Source organism: Rattus rattus, chromosome 16 (assembly GCF_011064425.1).
Source record: "Rattus rattus isolate New Zealand chromosome 16, Rrattus_CSIRO_v1, whole genome shotgun sequence".
Taxonomy (NCBI): domain Eukaryota; kingdom Metazoa; phylum Chordata; class Mammalia; order Rodentia; family Muridae; genus Rattus; species Rattus rattus.
This window is the reverse complement of record NC_046169.1, coordinates 12,827,821-12,846,726: the sequence shown is the minus strand read 5'-3', so window position 1 is coordinate 12,846,726 and position 18,906 is coordinate 12,827,821. Positions and strand designations below refer to the sequence as shown.

Genomic DNA, 18,906 nt, shown 5'->3' with positions numbered 1-18,906 from the left:
CCGAGTTGGGGATTTAGCTCAGTGGTAGAGCACTTGCCTAGCAAGCGCAAGGCCGTGGGTTCGGTCCCCAGCTCCGAAAAAAAAAAAAAAAAAGAAAGGGAGACACCCCTAGCATAGTCATCCTGCCCTAGATGACAGGCTGGGGCTGCGTCCCCGCTACAGTCAGGAAAGAGATTCTGGCTGTCCTGCGTGGCTCACTGGCCAGCCCAGCCCATCTGTGTGTATGAGACCCTGACAATCCAAGCACGGACCTTTAAGAAACACAGCACAGGGAGGCTGGAGTGACCGACCGCTCAACAGGTAAGAGCACTTGCTACACAGGCATGAGGACCCGAGTGCAGATCCCCAGGCTCGTGTAAAGCTCACTGGCCGCTTGCACAACTGTACCCAGATGCTGTGAGGCAGAGAGCAGAGGGGCTTGCTGGCCACACGCCTAGCTCAGGTGCAGTGAGAGCCCCTGTTTCAAGGGAGCAGCGCATGATGATGAAGGAAGACTCCCTACAGCCTCCTCTGAGCTCTGGGCTCATGCACACACCAAGCCGGCCATGTTGGTGCACGCCTGTAATCTCAGCACTCGGGAGGCCAAGGTAGGAGGACCATAGGTACAAGGCCAGGCTTAGCTATAAAGTGAGTAGCAGGCCAGCTTCAAGAACAAAGGGAGAGGTTGGGGATTTAGCTCAGCGGTAGAGCGCTTGCCTAGCAAACGCAAGGCCCTGGGTTTGGTCCCCAGCTCCGAAAAAAAGAAAAAAGAAAAAAAAAAAAAAAAGAAGAAGAAGAACAAAGAGAGAACTCACCCCTCGCTCGAAATCTCAGACCCTAAACTAAGCAAAACAAAATCCCACTAACTTCAGCATAAGGACTGGGAGAAGAACCCAGGAAGCAGTACATTCCCCTAAGGTAAGTTACAATAGAGAAGTCAAGTGTCAAAGAAACACAGCGTTGGGAGGAGCTTCAAGCTACACACTCGCCATCCGGAACTGCAGACACATACACCAGCTTCAAAATGGAGGCACAGGCAGCTGAATCAGAGAGTCCTTAGGAATCTAGAGATAGCCGTCCTGTGCTGTGCAGGACCCGGCACCTGGGCTGAGGCTTCCTGCTGAGTATGGAGGGCTTGCAGGACAGTTACACTGATAAAACAAAGAAGCCTGGGGCTGGTAAGAGGGCTCAGCAGGTTAGTCCAATAGAGAAGTTCATCACCAAGGCTGATGACCCGAGTTCAATGCCCAGGGCCCACAGGGGCAGAAGAAGAGAAATGACCTCGAAAGTTGTTCTCTGGCCTCCACAAGCATGTCATGGCGCACGCACACAAGGGGGCACACATGCACACATGTATGCTTAAAAAAGAAAATGGTCAGCAAGGGCATGGCGGTACAGCTGTTAATCCCAGCATTTGAAGGGGAAGGCAGGTGGGTCTCTAGGAGTCCAGGGCTACCCTCCAGGGTCACACAGTGAGACCCTGTCTCTAAAAGAGGGAGAGGGAGAGGGAAGGAAGGGGGATGGAGGGGGAGGTGAAGAGAGAGAAAGGGAGGAAGAAAAGAAAAAAATAGTTTGGGGCAGTCAGGTGACTCAGTGGTTAAAAGCACCTGCAGTGCGCCAAGACCGACAGCGTGATTCAACCCCCAAATGCACATGAAAACCTGGAACCAGAAACAGGAAAACACTCAGAAGCTGAGGCAGCCACCCTGGAGTGTACAGCACTGCAGAAATAAGGAACCCTGCTTCAACAAGGGGGAAGGAGAGAGCAGGCTCTCCAAAGCTGTCCTCTAACCTCTACTGTGCAAAATGCACCCATGCACACACACATGCGCACACAAATGTAAACAGATGGAAGCTGCATTGATGGTCTAGTTCCACCCTCTTACATATGAGCAATGGGGAAGCTGAGGTCCAAGAACCAAAGTTACTGCAGCAAAGCCACGGCACACAAGCGACAAAGTTACTGTAGCAAAGCCAGGATACACAAGCGACAAAGTTACTGTAGCAAAGCCACGGCACACAAGCGACAAAGTTACTGTAGCAAAGCCACGGCACATAAGCCACAAAGTTACTGTAGCAAAGCCACGGCACACAAGCTACAAAGCACAGGCCCTGCCACACCCCTGACACCTCAAGCCTTGGGCCTCCCTGCCTTAGAAAGGGGCAGCTAGAGTGGGAAGGACTGACTTAAGTAAGCCTGAGTAAGAGGCTGGGACAGGGCTTGCTGACAAAAGCCGTTGCTGTTCTTGCAGAGCACACAGGTCCAGTCCCAGCACCCACAGGTGGCGCATAATCTACTAAAATCCCAGCTTCCTAGGATCTGACGAAGGATTCTGCCTTCCATAGGCATGTGCATGCATGTGCACATATACACACACACATACATTTTTTTTTTCGAGAAAGAGTTTCTCTGTGTGACTGTGTCTGTCCTGGAACTCGCTCTGTAGAACAGGTGGGCCTCAAGCTTAGATATTTGCCCGTCTCTGCCTCCCAGGTGCTGGGATTAAAGATGTGGCCACCACTACCTGGCTAAGATGGTTTTTCTAATTAACAAGGAAGAAGACAGCAACGATGCCAGTTGGAGAGACCACACAGTGTACGCTGCCCTTGCAAGGATGAGGACCCAAGTTCAAACCTCAGAATCCACATCAAAGGTTCTCACTTGTACTCCCAGTGCTGGGAGGAGGCATGAGCATCTCTAAGGCTTGCTTGAGGGCTAGCTAGTCTAGCCTAACTGGTGAACTCCAGGAAAATGAGTAGCCCTGTCTCCAAGGCTGTGGATGGCATCCTTGAGGATGGCATGTGAAGTTGTCTCCTGACACATGTGAACACATACATGTGGACCTATACACATATGAACCAACACACATGCATTGCACGTACATTAGAAAAACATAGGCACACTTTTAAAGGGAACACACCACCTCTGAGAACAGAAGAGGAAAAATATTGGGGGCTTTCCGCACAAGCAAAGTGGTCAAATTCCCTCTTCCATGGTAACCTCACAGGCACCTGAGCTTCCAGCTGGTGCTAAGAAAAGTCCCCAAGTCCCCAGCAGGTGGAACATTCCAGGCACAGAACTGAAAACTAGGCAGGGAGCAGAGTCTCAGCAAGAATGTCTTCAAGACCATGGCTGGAGTGGCATCCCAGACAGACAGTGCCAGCTACTCAGAAGACGGATGCAGGAACATTATAAGTTCAAGGCTAGAAAACTTAGTGAAACCTTGTCTCAACAACAGTGACCACAAAAGAAAAGAAAAAAAGGGGTGGGGGGCACTGGTGAAGCAGCTCAGTGTTAGATCCTCAGTGTCGGGCTGAGGGGCGGCTCAGTGCTACAGCCTGTGTTTATTCCACACAACAAAAATCAAACTAAGGGGTTGGGGATTTAGCTCAGTGGTAGAGCGCTTGCCTAGCTCCCTGCCCCAGCTCAAAAAAAAAAGAACCAAAAAAAAAAAAAAAAAAATCAAACTAAGCCCAGCTCCTGCATACGCAGCACAGCACTCTCTATGTAGAGGAAGAAGGTTTTTTGGGTACTGAGGGCTTAGTTATTATTCCAATGGGTTAAGTCACTGGTTGCCAAGCACAAGCTGGCACAATGGGAAATATGTGGTCCATCCAGAAGCAAACTGCAGGTACAAGACTACAGCGCCAAGAACAGATCTGCTTAACCTCAGTAAGGCCAGGGCTGGGGACAAGGACCCAAACTCTTTCAGTCAGTGGCCTCCTCAGAAGCATAAATGGCTCAGGGGGAGGCGCCAGAACAGATGGGCACAGGCAGTCTCCAAGCAGAGATGGAAGGTCATCAGCACAGAGATAAGGACTTCAAAGCCAGGCTACTCGAAAGGCGCTCCACCGCACAGGACAGCGCGTTCTGGGACTTGGGACCCATGGAGGAGGAGGACACTCACCTGCTGTGCAGCTTTGTCTGCAAGCAAAGCAAACTCCACGGACAGGCACCATGTGCTGAGGTACAGAGCAGCGCAGGAGGGCAGAGGGGTGGTGTCGGAACCCAAAGCACTGCAGGGACAGAACACACACTCACCTGCCTGTCCCTTCACTAGATGTGCACTCCCGGAGAGGCGGAACTCCAGGGCGGGGTCTGAGATTCTTGAAAGGTTAGGTGGGGTGGGGACGTTTACAAGTAGGTGAGAATCTAGGAAATCCATGCTATTGCCAAGACCCCAAGGCCTGAGTGCCCGGTATGTGGGGGTGGGGATGTGTTGGGGCTGGGGGTGGGCCCTACTATACCATAAAGAAAACTTGTTCTGCCCTTGGCTAACTTGCCAAGGCAAACAAGCTTTTTTATATTTGTGCTGGGTTAACATTGTCAACATGGGGGCAGATGAGGGTAGCATCATTCCCTGGTCTGGGATCCAAGACTGGATAGGAAAGAGAGAGAGTGAGCTGAGCACCAGCATTCGCCTCTCTCTGCTTCCTGACTGAGGACGCAGTGTGAACATCCACTTTACATTCCTGCTACTATGCCTGCCTTCTCCAGCATGACGGACTGTGTATGCTCAGACCATGAGCCAAAACTCAACCCTTCTTTCCTCCTTAAGTTGCAATCGCAGGCACTTTCTCACAGGGTGACAGGTACCAAAAGGACTGTATGAAGAAAACTCTGGGCGGAATGTAAAGACCCAGTCCTCTGTCTGACCCTATCCCACTCCCACACCAACTGGTCTACTTTTCCCCTTCCTGCAATGCAAAGGGTGAGGATGGTAACCAGACCCTGCCCCTGACCTGACTAATACCACAGTCCCTACAGAGTCACTTGCCTGAGCTCCTTCCCGAATATGAGAAGATCAGCAGCGTTGTCAATAGCCCGGGACGCAATCCGCTCAGCTCTGTCTCGAAGTTTGTAGAAGCTGTTGTAGACATTTCGAATCAGCTCCCGGCTCATGGCAAATTGAGTCTGGATGTCAGCTGGGAGGAAGTCCTGGAAAAAGATGGCAAGAAAAGAGACAGTGGCCTGCCGATTAGTCTCAGAGAGAAGACACCCTAAAACCTGTTTGCTCATCTGCCTCAAGCCGAACCCCGCTGCCAGTCTGTCCAACAAGGAAGGACAAGTGGTGGATAATGGCATGATCCCCTCCACCCAACTGAGGCGTCGTGAGGATCATCAAGGGTTAGCACTACCATTCCTCGGCTTAAGAGGGAAAAGAATAGCCAAAATGAGAAAACTACCTTGGCCCTAGCAGCCAGCTTACAGTTCGTGAACTCATCTCCCACGCACTGGGCCGCCTCCTTGAGCTTGTGCTGAACATCCTGAAAGAGGAAAGAGACAGCTTCACGCTCTCCTGCCAGCAATGACACCCGGCTGAGGAACAAGCGAGCTCCTTGGAAGTCCACCTGACACGGGAGCTACGCCTGGTGATGCTTGCCTGTGATCTCAGCACTGGAGACCCCGACAGGAGAAAAGAGAGTTCCAGGCCAGTCTAGGATACACAGGACCCTGCTTCAAGAAGGTGAGGCTGAGGAGATGCTTCAGAACCGCCCTGTAGCACAGGCATGAAGGCCTGATTCAGAATCCCCGGGTCCCACAAAAAAAAGCCAGATGCTGCCTCAGAAGCCCGTGACCCAGCACTGGGGAATGGAGACAGGTGGCTGGGGCTTTCTGGCTGTCAACATAACTCCAGGTTCAGTGAGCAACCCTGTCTCAAAGGAGTAAGGCAGAGAGTCATAGAACAAGATACCAGACGTCCTCCTTCAGCCTCCATACACGCACACGGGCATCCACATCTGCATCCCCACCACACACATACAGCACAGGCATGTGCATGTGTGCGTGTACACACACACACACACACACACACACACACACACACACACACACACACACACACTTAAAAGGGAGAGAGGAGAGGGAGCAGACAAATCCAAGCTTCCTTAGGAGTTTGGTGTGGTGGTGCATGCCTGTAATCCCAGAACTCAGAAGGTTGAAGCAGGGGGATTACTCCAAGTTCCAGTCTCTGTCTCAAAAAACATAGAAACAAATGCAGTCCTTTCTGAAGAGAAACTTGCTTTTGTGCATGTGCTGGTCCACCGGCATCCCAGAATCCAGAAAAATTCCCTTTGCTGTCTCACAGACTCTGAGACTCTGCTCAGGGTTGAACTGTAAGAAAAGCTTGACAGAAAGACAGTAGCACAGCAAGTTCCACCTGTGAGACAGAGTGAAGCCCTCTCCAAAACCAGAGTTCCATCTACAACAGGCCAGCATAAACCCCAGAGACAGACATGGGGCCACGACACCTTCCACACTCCGTGCAGCAGTGGATGGGGAGAGAGACTGCTTCCTGTGAATAGATCTTTAGGGTTAGGGTTCCGTAAGAACGCAGGAACGGGCTGGCAGGAAAGGAAAGACAGTGGGTACTCAGGCTCAGGCCAGGCCCTGTCATGTGGTCCTGGACAGAGGCCTCCCTGGCAAAGCCAAGACTTCAGATAAGGCAGAGCCACTTGGGAGACACAGAAACACATAGTGAGCAGCTAAGTCTTTGTGGAGAGCTTTAAGAAGGTTTCTAATTCTCTTTTACCAAAAAGGGAAACTGAGGAGAGGGACATCACAGACACACCCCGCCCATCCATGACAGACAGACATGAGAGCTTCCCATCACCATAGAGAGGGCTGTATACCCTCAGCACCTGATGCTTAGTCCTCTGCCTGGAGTGTAGGTGGCTTCCTGGTTCCACCTCATTCTGGATCAGAATTCAGCACCATTGCACCCCAGCTTGAAGGCCACACTAGGGTTAGGAGAGTCTCACTAGAGAGCAGGTAGGTGCCTACCATGCATGAGGCTCAAGGTGCAAAGGCAGCACCACAAAGAGAAACAAGGCTGCAAGCACTTACACTATCCACTGGAGGTGGAGAGTTAACTGGGGGGTAGGGGGTAGAGGGGTGACTTATTAAAAGCCTAGGACCTTCCCAAAGAGGCCGGCTGCCCATGGGGAAGTAAAATCAAGTACAAACACTAGGCTGGGTTAGATGGCTCAGTGGATAAGAGTATTTGCTGCTAGAGCATGGGAGTATGAGTCCGACTCGCCAGCCCATTTGAAAGGCTGCACATGGCCACAGGTACCGCTAACTCCAGTATTGTGGAAAACAGGGAGGGCTGGGGCTTGCTGGCTGCCAGCCTGGCTCCAAGTCCACTGAAAGACCCTGTCTCTAGAGAGTAAGGTGAGGAGGGATAAACAGGACACCTAACATCCTCTTCTAGGGTCAGTATGCACACACTGACAAGTACTCATGTATACACACCCCACACACACAAGCATACGAAACAAACTGTGCTGACTCCTGACTGCCCATGTCCCCTGCCCTGCAAGTGGGTAGGGCTCGGAAAGCCCCAGGTGCCCATTCAAGCAGAGGCTCCCCTCCCTGTCCTGCCCACCCATCACAGAAGCTGCTTACCTAGAAGGGTTGTGGGAACCTTCCACATACAATTAAGAACCCTTGGGCTCCCACCTGTTCACAGTGCTGTCTAGAGAGGACCAGGCCCTGATTCCTAACACAGGCACACACATTGTCTCACCCTGGACTCCACCATAAATAACCCCACGAAAGAAAAACTTCTCAATACGTGCACTAGAGCCAGAGCTACACAAAGCCTCCAGGTCACACAAGGAGGCCTCTTTAAAATGATGCCAGGCTGTACCTTAGAAAGAAGCCTTGTTTTGTCGATCACAAACAAATTCACTCTGAACATTCAAACGAGGGACAGGAGACAAGAGAAGTAACACAGGTTCACGGAATAAAATCTAGGCATGGGCTCCCAGAACTTGGGAGGCTGAGTCAGGAGGACTGTCTCCAGCATGAGCCCAGGCTGGGTCAGCCTGAGTGAGCGACCAGGTCTCAAATAAAAACAGAATGCAGCTAGAGACTCAGACCCCAGAATTCCACCCCGGACGGGACCAAGGGATACACTTACTGAGCCACTGAAGGAGAGGAAGAGCTTCAGGAGCACATCCTCAGAGAAGGGCGGGTGCCGGGCCACCAGGTTGATGAAGCGCTTCAGGGCCCTCCGGCGGCCCTCGATGAACTCCCTGTCGGCTGGAGGAGAATACAGGGTCACCACACGGTCAGCAGGGCCCCCACTCAGAGCAGGCTTCCAAGCAACTCACCCGAGGCTAAGAACACGGGGCAACAGAGCTCCCAAACACACCTGGGTGCAGGGATGGCCAGGTCTGTCAGTGTCAACGGAAAACACTGGGAGTGGGGCGTGTGACACATCTGTGTAGCTAGCTAGCACTCAGAAGACCGAGGAAAGAGGACTTCAGCTGGAGTACAGCCTGAGCTATAGAGTGTCTGAGGCCAGACTGGCCACAAAGTAAGACCCTATCCTAAACAAAAGCAACTGGGAACCATAAAACTCCCCACAGCCATCTGCGAGAAAGGCAACTTAGGAGGGTGTGGCTGAAGCACCTTGCTCTAAGACTGGCTTTAATGTGCTGATACTGCAACTCAGACTCCCAGTCTGGTGGCAACGGCCTTTAATTTCAGCACTTGGGAGGCTGAAGCAGGAAGGCCGCAATCTCAGTGAGCTCCAGGCTTATCAGAGCTCATCAGAGTGAGAGCCTGTCACACAAATACTAAAAGTCAAGTGTGGTAGCACAGGCTTTTAATCCCAACACTCGGGAGGCAGAGACCAGCCTGCTCTAAATAAATAGCAAGTTCTAGTGCAACCTGGTCTCAAACCAAGTCAAAAAGGAAAAAGAAAAATTCAGTGACATAAGGCCCACCCCACCCCACCTAACCCTCCAGGCGTCCTCCACCAGGGAGCTCTCGGAAATGTGAGTCAGGTGACTGTTTGCTGAACCTCCAGGCGCTCATTAGCCCTGACAGGACAGAACCAGCTCGGATGCAGGCACTGGTCTCTTCCTGACAGTCCATCTTCCAACTCCCACTGGATACAACATACCTTGTCAGTGAGGAGCAGGGGTGTCCCAGAGGCCAGTCAGCAGCAGCTGAGCCACCCAGTGTGAATAAGCAGTGAGGAGCTTCAGGACGGTAGCTGTAACTCTACATAAAACCCGACCGGCCCTGCAGCCTGACTGATGTAGCCCAGACCGACCTGGAACTCACGATCCTCCTGCCTTGGCCACCCGGATTAGGCTGCCCATTTAACGGTTTATAGTGATTGTCAACTTGATAAGATCTAGAATCACCAGCTCCTAGCTTGTGTGTGAGTGAGTTTCTAGATTAGATTAATTGAATCGGGAAGACACACCCTAAAGGTGGCCAGCTTCATTCCTTTGTCTGAGGTCCAGCAATGAAGAAAAAGCAAAAAAAGAACTGAGCTCCCATCTCTCTTCCTGGCTGTGGATGCCATGTGAGCAGCTGCCTCAGACTGCTCCTGTGGCCCTGGCTTTCCCTATGACAACTGCACCTTCCTTCCTTAGTTGCTTTGGTCTGACATTTTATTACAGCAACAAATGTGCCAATCAAGTTTCATTGGGGTTCATTTGCAGTTGATAAGAAAGATGCTGTGATGGCTGGCACCCTACAAGAAGCAGGTCTGATCCTAGTAACCCCATGCATAGCCCAAAGCACCCTGCAGGGGCAACACTGGGGCCAGAAAGCACCTGAGGCTGGCCACCCTCCGAGTAGGGCTCTGACCTCAGGAGGGCCAAGGTGCCTGTGCACTGCAGCCCTCCTACCTACCCCCTCCTAGAACATAAGCTGCAGCATCCTGGGCTACAGTGGGCCCACCCAGCAACATGCCAGCAACCAGGAGTGCAGCTTGCTTCCACTAACTGGGCCTCCCTGTGCCTTGCCTTACCTCCCAGCACTCTCTTGGGTGGAAGGGCTGGTACCATGCGGTACGGGAACTTGTGAAGCAGCACTTCATGGAAGACCACGAAGTCATTGTAGCGTCTGTACACGGAGGACTTGAAGCGCTATAAAATAATAAGCAGGACATCAGCAACTACACAACTTCTTCTAGGAAGATGCTTTACCTCTGAGCCACGCCTCCAGCCCCTCACTGGGGGATTCTAGGCAGGAGCTTTACCACTGAGCCACGCCTCCAGCCCCTCACTGGGGGATTCTAGACAGGTGCTCTACCACTGAGCCACACCCCCAGCCCTCACTGGGGGATTCTAGGCAGGGGCTCTACCACTGAGCCACGCCTCCAGCCCCTCACTGGGGGATTCTAGGCAGGAGCTTTACCACTGAGCCACACCCCAGCCCCTCACTGGAGGATTCTAGGCAGGGGCTCTACCACTGAGCCACACCCCAACTCTCTTTTTACTTTTTGAAATCTAATCTAACAAAGCTGCCCAGGCTGGCCTTAAACTCACATTGTATCACGAGCTGACTTTTAAGTTCAACTCTCTTGCCTTTCCCTACCAGGTTACTAGAAGTCCACCTCTGCCATCAGCCCTCTTTGCCTCCTCCCACCATGCAACAGAACTCACAGGAGCAATGTTATGAAATTCCTCACCCTCTCTCCCCATCTTTTTTTTTTTTTAAATTTATTTATTTAATGTGTATGAGTACACTGTACACTATCGCTGTCTTCAGAGCCCCCAGAGGAGGGCATCAGATCTCATTACAGATGGTTGTGAGCCACCATGTGGTTGCTGGGAATTGAACTCAGGACCTCTGGAAGAGCAGTCGGTGCTCTTAACCTCTGAGCCATCTCTGCAGCCCCCCTCTCTCCCCATCTTTCTGCCAAAAGTAAAAGTTCTAGAATTCTACACAGAAATATAAATTATAGCTCTTATTCCTTTACTCTCTTACCCTCTTACTCTCTTCTCACTCTGCCCCTTCTTTCCCCACTCCACTCCACGCTCTCTCCAAGAGCTGAAGGCCAGCCTCTTCCCTCCCCACCCTGCCTTTCTTTGTCTCTACTCCCTCAACTCCCCTCCCCATGCCCTAAATAAACTCTATTCTATACTATTAAAAAAATACAAATTATAATGTTTGCATAGCTCTCTGTCATGATGAGACTTCTTCACTGCTTGGTCAGGTATAACCCTGCTCTTAAAAAGTAATGCATATGGCTGAGGAGATGACAAGGTAGGTACAGTGCTCACTACACAAGCATGAGGCCCCAAGTTCAGATATCCAGCATCCAGGTAAAAGCCAGGTATGGGGGTTGGGGTTTAGCTCAGTGGTTAGAGCGCTTGCCTAGGAAGCGCAAGGCCCTGGGTTCAGTCCCCAGCTCCGAAAGAAAAGAACAAAAAAAAAAAGCCAGGTATGGTAGTGTGTGACACTACCTATAACCCTAGCATTGAGAAATAAAGACAGATCCCAAGAAGAAAAATATATATATATATATAACAGAAAAAAAAGCCTGCAAGGAGGGGAAAAAACAAGCAGGAGGCTCACCAGGAGGTAGTACAGCTTCCCACATTTAGTGTGCCAGGCCCAGTTACAAGGACTGCTTCACTGCAGTCAAGAACCCTCTCCCCCAAGTCCTCACAGCTTCTACAGATTAGCAGATGGAAATGCTATCCGGGAAGCATCCCTGAGGGAGACCTTCCAGCTCAGCCCTGCACCCCAACTCCAGGTGCAGCCCAGGCTGTGCTTCTCAGAAGTGTATGGGCCCTGTTCTGCCCCTGCAATTCCCACACACTGAGGACAATACAGGACCAGAAGATGGTGTCAGCTATGAACTACACTATTACAGGACATATAGCAAAACTGCTAAATCCAGTCTAACAGGAGCAAGATACCCAAAATGCATGGAAGAAGGAGCAAAATGACCAAGAAATCTGGTTCCTTGGGGATACCACAAGCTGCTGATCACCAAACCAAGCCTGTCCCAACAGACAGATGAACAGGTGAACCCCGACATTTGGGTCAAGGGCATGAGTTTGACCTCCCCTTAAATGGAAGACAGGGTTGAAACCCAGATCCCACTGGTCTGATGTTCTGATCACAGGAGATTGCCAATGTGGAAAACCAGCACTGGGCCAATGGCACTGCACTGCAGGCATGCACTCTAGAGACAAAAAGACTGTAGCTGGGCATGGTGGCAAACACCTATCATCCCGGTATTTAGGAAGCAGAGGAAGGCAAATCTCTGAGAGTTCAAGGCTAGCCTGAGATATATGAGACCCTATCACAAATAAGTAAATAAATAAATAAAGAAATAAATAATCGATCTTTTTTTCAAAGGATTTCTGGTACCTCAGGCCTATAATCCTGGAACTCAGGTGGCCAGGGCACTAGAATCGCTATAAGTTCAAAGTTAGCCAGGGTTATATAGCAAGATCCTGTATAAGAAAAAGAGAGACAGGCAGGCGGGCGGGCAGGCAGGCAGGCAGGCGGGCAGGCGGGCAGGCAGGCAGACAGACAGATTAGGTAAGATTCCTAAGAAAGATTGCAGTCAAAGGATGAACCTGAGAGAGGCCTAGCTGAGTCAGAAGCAGCTCTAGGCACCAGCAGCTATTTAGAAGCTGGCTGGCCAGCTCACCAGCATCATCGGGTACTGGGTCACCCCCTAAAGCCAGCCAGACCCCTCTCCCACCACCCTGCCCAAGGCTGTTCTGTGGCTCCCCCACTACAGCACACTGGGTCCCAGGTACCTGGCTGGAAACCTCGTACTCCACATGCTTAAGGAACAGGCCCTTCTTCTCAGGGATGAGCTCCACCTGCACCGTGTCCTTGGCCAGCAGCTCCTGCAGGGTGTAGGACAGCAGCAACGGATTCCCCTGAGGCATCTGCATTCGCCTGGGGTCCAGGTTCCTCCACTCGGTGACCTGGGATGTTTGTGGGCCTGAGAGAAACAAGGTAGGTGACAGGTTAGGACAGTTAGCTGCTCAGGGAGTGGGGCCTCCCTGTTGCCTGTGCCAGCTCAGCACGTGGACTCTGGCCACTGTCACACTCCCACACCAGACCCACCCCTTCCCGAAGCTACAGTACCCAGAAGAATCCCTGCAGGAGGCTTCAGCTGTGTGAATGGGTGAATTCATGGAGGAGGATTACAGCACAGTTAAGATGGGAGGGAATGCTTGCAACTTAACAACAGGCAAACGACGTATAAAGCCATTCCTCCAGCCGGGCAGTGGTAGCTCATGCCTTTAATTCCAGTACCTGGGAGGCAGAGGCAGGTGGATCGCTGTGAGATTGAGGTCAGCCTGGTCTACAGAGTGAGTTCCAGGCCAGGGCTATACAGAGAAAACCTGTTTTGAAAACCAAAAACAAACTAAAATAAAACAAAACTTCTAAATAACTAATGGCTAGAAAATTCTGAATATACAGAATAAACTAAAAGCATTCTGCTCAAGGGGCTGGGCTGATGGCTTAGGTAAAGCACTCGCCATTCTAGTGTGAGGAGTTAATTCCCCAGAACCCACAGAGAGTTGAACTAGAAGCGCAAGTCTGTGATCCTGGCACTGCACAGAGAGATGGAGGGCAGAGATAGCAGAACGGAGGCTTGAAAGCCAGCTAGTTCATAGTGTACATCACTGATGAGGCCCTGTTCAAACAAGGTGGAAGGTGAGCACTGGACTGGAGGCTGTCCTCTGGTTCCACTTGGACAACGGCATGCATACATCCACACCCACACCCAGGATAGTAAATACAGATATGTATGCATATGCATGTGTATATATATACATACATACACTGAATAATGGTGCCTGGGTCTGGTGGGAGAACTTTTCTCCTCCAGAAGTGAGAAAGTGCAGATTTATTTTTTGATTAGGCACATGTGTGTGTTTGTAAGGGGTTTGTGCCTCTGAGTGGGTGAAGGGAAGAAAAGGCTGTTGGATCCCTTGAAGCTACAAGCAGTTGTGAACTGCCCAAGTGGATACTAACCACCAAACCAGGGTCTTCTGCAAAAACAGCAAGTACTCTTGAGACCACACCATTCTCCAGCCCCTGGGTCTATTATTTTAAGTCATGGAACTGGATTAACTGAGAGTTGCGCCTCTACATAGGTGCAGAGAACTGAATGAATACAGGGCCTCAGCTAGAGCGACCAGTGCTCTTAACAAGTAAGATTTCTCTCCAGTCCCAAAGTGTCTGCCTTAGTTACTGTTCTATTGCAGGAAGAGACACCATGACCAAGGCAACTTATAAAAGAAAGCATTTAAGGGGTAACTTGCTTGCAGTTTCAGGGGGTGAGTCCATGACCATAATGGGGGGAAGTATGGCGGCAGGCAGGCAGGCGAGCAGTAGCTGACAAAAACTTACATGTTGTAATAATAACCCCTAGGCAGAGAAAAAGCCAACTGGAATTCTGTGGACTTTTGAAACCTCCAAGCCCACCCCTTGAGACACATCTTCTCCAACAAGGCCACACCTCCTAATCCTTCCCAAATAGTTCTACCAACTGGGAACCAAGTATTCAAGTATATGGGCCTATGGGGGCCATTCTCATTCACACTACCACAGGGCCTTAGAACATTTCCTAGCTCATGATTTTGGAGACTGGGAAGCAGAAGGCTGAGGGGCAGAGAGATGAAAACACTGGGCTGGTGGGCCCGAGTGATACTTTGGGTACTAGAAAACCCTCAAGTCAGATCAAACGGCCAACTTTTTTATTAAAACCACAGAAGTCTAAAGACAGGGCAGACACAGTGGCACGCACCTGTAATCCCAGCACTTAGTGGAGGTAAGAGGATCAGGATTTCAAGGAGAGTGATTGACTGATTGATTGATTGATTGATTGATTGATTGATTAGATGATGTAGACAAGATGTGGTGGTGCACAGTGATAATTCCAGCACTCAAGAGGCTGAGGCAGGAGGATCCTCATTTCTAGCCCAGCCTGACTACATAAGGAGACCTGGTCTCAAAAAATGAAACAAAATAACACACGTGCATAATAGTGGTAGTAATAATAATTAATAATAGTATAAAAACATGCCTATAATTCCGGAATCTCAGAGGCAGAGGCAGGACAAGCACAGCCTGGGATACAGTGTGACACCTTATCTCAAAACACAATGCCTGGTGAGAAACAGCAAGGTAATACAAATGACATGAGGATAGAAAACGAGTGGACCAGAAGAAAGGTCAGAAGCAGAGGGGCAACCAAGGTCTATTAAGAGATATTTTTTTCCAGACCCCATTACCTTAGCCCTGGCTGGCAGGAAATCAAAACACAGACCAGTCTAGCTGTGAATTCAGCAAATGCTCACCTGCCTTGGCCTCCCAGGTGCTGGAATCAGAGCTGTGAGCCACTGTGCCCAGCTGAATCTTTTTCAAAGTTCTCCGTTAAGCATGCATTTATCATCATGATTTCACCAAAGATTAAGATAAGGCAGTCCTCTCAGACAGTCAGAGACCTCAGTAATAATTAGCAAAGGATCACATGTGGGTGAAGAATGCAAACTTTGAACACAGCAGAATCTAAAAGTCAGACCTCTAAAATATCCACTAAAGCACAAACAGCACCCTAACCCTTGGCTTCTCTCAAACACCCTCGAAAGCCAGGCGTCAGGGTGCATGCATGTGACCCTGGGCACACTCAGGAGTTAGAGGCACAGAGGAGCAAGAGTTCATGCAGGGCAGTGGTGGTTCATGCCTTTAATCCCAGCACTCCACTCCACTCCACTCCACTCCACTCCACTCCACTCCACTCCACTCAGGAGGCAGAGGCAGGGGCAGAGAGGCAGGGGCAGAGAAGCAAGGGCAGAGAGGCAGGGGCAGAGAAGCAAGGGCAGAGAGGCAGAGGCAGAGAGGCAGAGGCAGAGAGGCAGAGGCAGAGAGGAGAGGCAGAGGCAGAGGCAGAGAGAGAGGCAGAGGCAGAGGCAGAGGCAGAGGCAGAGGCAGAGGCAGGCAGATCTCTGAGTTTAAGGCCAGCCTGGTGCACAGCCAGGGCAACATGGAGAAACTGTCTCAAATAACAAAACAAAACAGAGTTTGCGACCAGCTTGGGCTACATAGACCCTATTTCAAATTATGATGAAAGGGACTAATAAAATGATTCAACAGGTATGGTGCTTGCCAAGCCTGATGGCCTACTAAGTGGTGCCTACTAAGTGGTGAAAGGGAGAACCAACTCCCTTAAACCATCTGACTTCCGCAAGCATACTGTAGCTTGCACACACATGCCAACCCATACAATTAAACTGAAAAGTAAAAACACAGTTGACTAGAGACCAAGGAAACAGCCCAGTCAGTACTTGCCATGTCCACATAAGAACCTAACTTTCATTCCCCAGGACCCATGACTTCAGGCCAGGTATGGTGGCACACACTAATAATCCCACCTGGCAAGGCACAGACAGAAGGACCCTGGCATTGACTGTAGACCGGCAGGTCTACCCTAGCCTAATCAACAAGTGCTAGGCTAATGAGAGACTCTGTCTCAGACAGTGTGTACAGTGGTTTGAATACATCTGGCCCACATAGACTCATATGTCTGAATGCTTAGCCCACAGAGAATGACACTATTAGGTGGTGTAACCTTTTTGGAGTGGGTGTGGCCTTGTTGGAGAAAGTATGTCAGTGTGGTGGTTGGCTTTGAGGTCTCCTATGCTCAATCTCCACCCAGTGTGAAATTGCAGTTTTCTCCTGGCTGCCTTTGGATCAAGTATAGAACTCTTAGCAACTCCAGCGCCAAGTCTGCCTCCACAATACCAAGCTTCCTGCCATGATGATAATGGACTGAACCTCTGAAACTATAAGCCAGCCCCAATTAAATGTTGTCCTTTATAAGAGTTGCCTTGGTCAAAGTGTCTCTTTTCAGCAATGGAACCCTAAGACATTGTTTCTGAGAATGACATACGTGAGGTTGTCCACTAGAATGCACTGTGCACGCACAATCATATATACATACAAAAAAACAGGACCTCAAAAGACAGGAACACTTGGGACTAGAAAGGTGACTCTGATGAATACCTGCTGACCTTGCAGAAGACCTGAGTTTGGTTTCCAGCACCCACATGGTGGCTCCTAACAGATGTAATGCCCTCTTCTGGCCTGCATAGTCACCAGACATACACATGGTACACAGGGTACACAGGCAAAGCACATGCATAACAAATACATCTATGAAAATAAAAGTAAATAAATAAAAACAGGACTAGCAAGATGGCCAGGAGATACAGGCACAGGCCAACAAACCCGGAATTCACATAAAAGTAGGAAAAAGTTGACTCCTAAAAGTTGCCCCCTCACCTCCACACATGAACATGCAACATACAATAAATACACATCTTAAAGTATGTCAAGGCGGAAGAACACTAACACCACCCAAGGTAACCTCTGCAACTACACACACCTGTGCACACACGTTTGAACACAACATGAGCACACACACATAAGTGAGGAGACAAGGAGTAAAGAGGGAGGGCATGCAAATATTAAAGCCACGCTTCTATGAATAAAAAGACCCAAATGTCCTCACAGCTCTCCTCCGAGGCACCAACCACAACACAGTATGACCCCGGGTATTAATCTGCTAAATTTGGGGGCCTGCTGGATCCCAACACTCGTTTGTGAGCCACCACGTGGGTTCTCTGCAAAAGCCGTAGGCACTCAACTGTGGAGCTACTCTCCAGCCCCTCAAAAGAGACTTACACATCTGTGATCCCAGAACTTCCAAGGCAGAGGGACACGTATGAGATAAGGGTCACCCTGGGTTACATACCCAAACTGTCTCAAAGCAAAAAAGTTGTTTTGGACAGCGTCACTGTCACAAGTACACCATACGCAGCAGTAAGGACAAGAACAAGAATCTGGATTCTTTGGGATGAGCAATGAGCATCTTAACCCTTACCTTTCTCAGTGTCCGTGGCCACTAGAGACAGAGATAAACTGGGTACTACCCCAGCTCCACAGAAATAAGAAGAGCAGATGAGAAAGCAGCCAGGCTGAGGCATTGAAAGGTAAAGGCAAGCTCTGACAGAAACATCTGGTGGAAACCAGCCTCCCTATTCCAGTAGATATGTGGGCCAGCGAGTGACCAACCCGAGCGCAGTATTGATCGCTTGCAAACTGGACATAAAGCGTCAGGCACAGGGGCTGGTGAGATGGCGCAGCAGGTAAAACCACTTGCTTCCAAGCCTGAGCACTTTAGTTTGATCCCTGGGAGGGAACACCTCTCAAGCTGTCCTCGGACTGCCACAGTGCACAGAGGCACATGTGTTCCCCCGCATGAACAAATGAATAAATGTAATTTAAAAAATTCTATAATCCCAGAACTCAGGAAGCAGAGGAAACAGAATTCAGATTTTGAGGCCAGCAAGATTTTTGACCAACAGCAAGACCCAATATCAACACACACACACACACACACACACACACACATACACACGCGCGCACAGAGGAGCGCTTACCACCCAGCTGGCCTACAGCACTTATGCAGAGAACACAGCAAGAATTCTTGCAGTCCCTCCATCGTCCCCTAGAAGGTCCCACCAACTTCATGTGCTCCCTGCTTTAACCATTCTGGAACAAATTGCTTTACTGTGGGGTTCTCAGCTGGCAGGCAGTGTGCCTCAGAATTAAATGACACAGCGGAGCTGAAAATAGCTGGTGAAAATAAAACACTCAATAAACGTCACCGACTTCCTTCCAGATTTATTACTCTCCAGTCTGAAAGCATTTTGTGAAGTCACCAACAAAAACTTCAAAAGTGTTCCACCAGAAGCCATGACTGGTGGTACATCCTGCTCTCAAAATGAGCTACTTGGGAAGAAGCTCAATCAGAAAGATCACAAGTTCAAGGCCAACCTGGAAAAATACAATGAGTTCAAGGCCAGTCCTATCTCAGAAAGTAAAAAGTAGGCTGGGAATATAGCTCTAGTAGAATGCTTGCTTAGAATCCCCCTAGTGAGGGGCTGGGGTGTGGCTCAGTGGTAGAGCCCCTGCCTAGAATCCCCCAGTGAGGGGCTGGGGTGTGGCTCAGTGGGAGAGCCCCTGCCTAGAATCCCCCAGTGAGGGGCTGGGGCGTGGCTCAGTGGCAGAGCCCCTGCCTAACATACACAAAGCCCTGAATTCAATATTCAGTACTAAATTAGTCCAAA

At 50.1% G+C, this 18,906-nt stretch overlaps 1 protein-coding gene across 3 annotated transcripts in view; it reads right to left on the bottom strand.

Annotated features, from left to right (window-relative positions):
- Snx8 (sorting nexin 8) overlaps nucleotides 1–18,906 on the bottom strand; it is a 47,321-nt gene that overhangs the window by 8,098 nt on the left and 20,317 nt on the right. Inside the window, exons 1-7 of one of the 3 annotated variants that reach the window (XM_032886935.1) lie at nucleotides 18,217–18,339; nucleotides 12,511–12,701; nucleotides 9,756–9,873; nucleotides 7,905–8,026; nucleotides 5,167–5,247; nucleotides 4,758–4,918; nucleotides 3,888–3,996 (exon numbers count right to left, since the gene is read on the bottom strand). In XM_032886935.1, coding sequence (XP_032742826.1) covers nucleotides 3,888–3,996; nucleotides 4,758–4,918; nucleotides 5,167–5,247; nucleotides 7,905–8,026; nucleotides 9,756–9,873; nucleotides 12,511–12,701; nucleotides 18,217–18,307 — 873 coding nt within the window. In that variant the 5' untranslated portion in view covers nucleotides 18,308–18,339. Of the gene's footprint in view, nucleotides 1–3,887; nucleotides 3,997–4,757; nucleotides 4,919–5,166; nucleotides 5,248–7,904; nucleotides 8,027–9,755; nucleotides 9,874–12,510; nucleotides 12,702–18,216; nucleotides 18,341–18,906 lie in introns of those variants that run through there. The other 2 variants (XM_032886934.1, XM_032886936.1) reach the window with 2 other exon arrangements.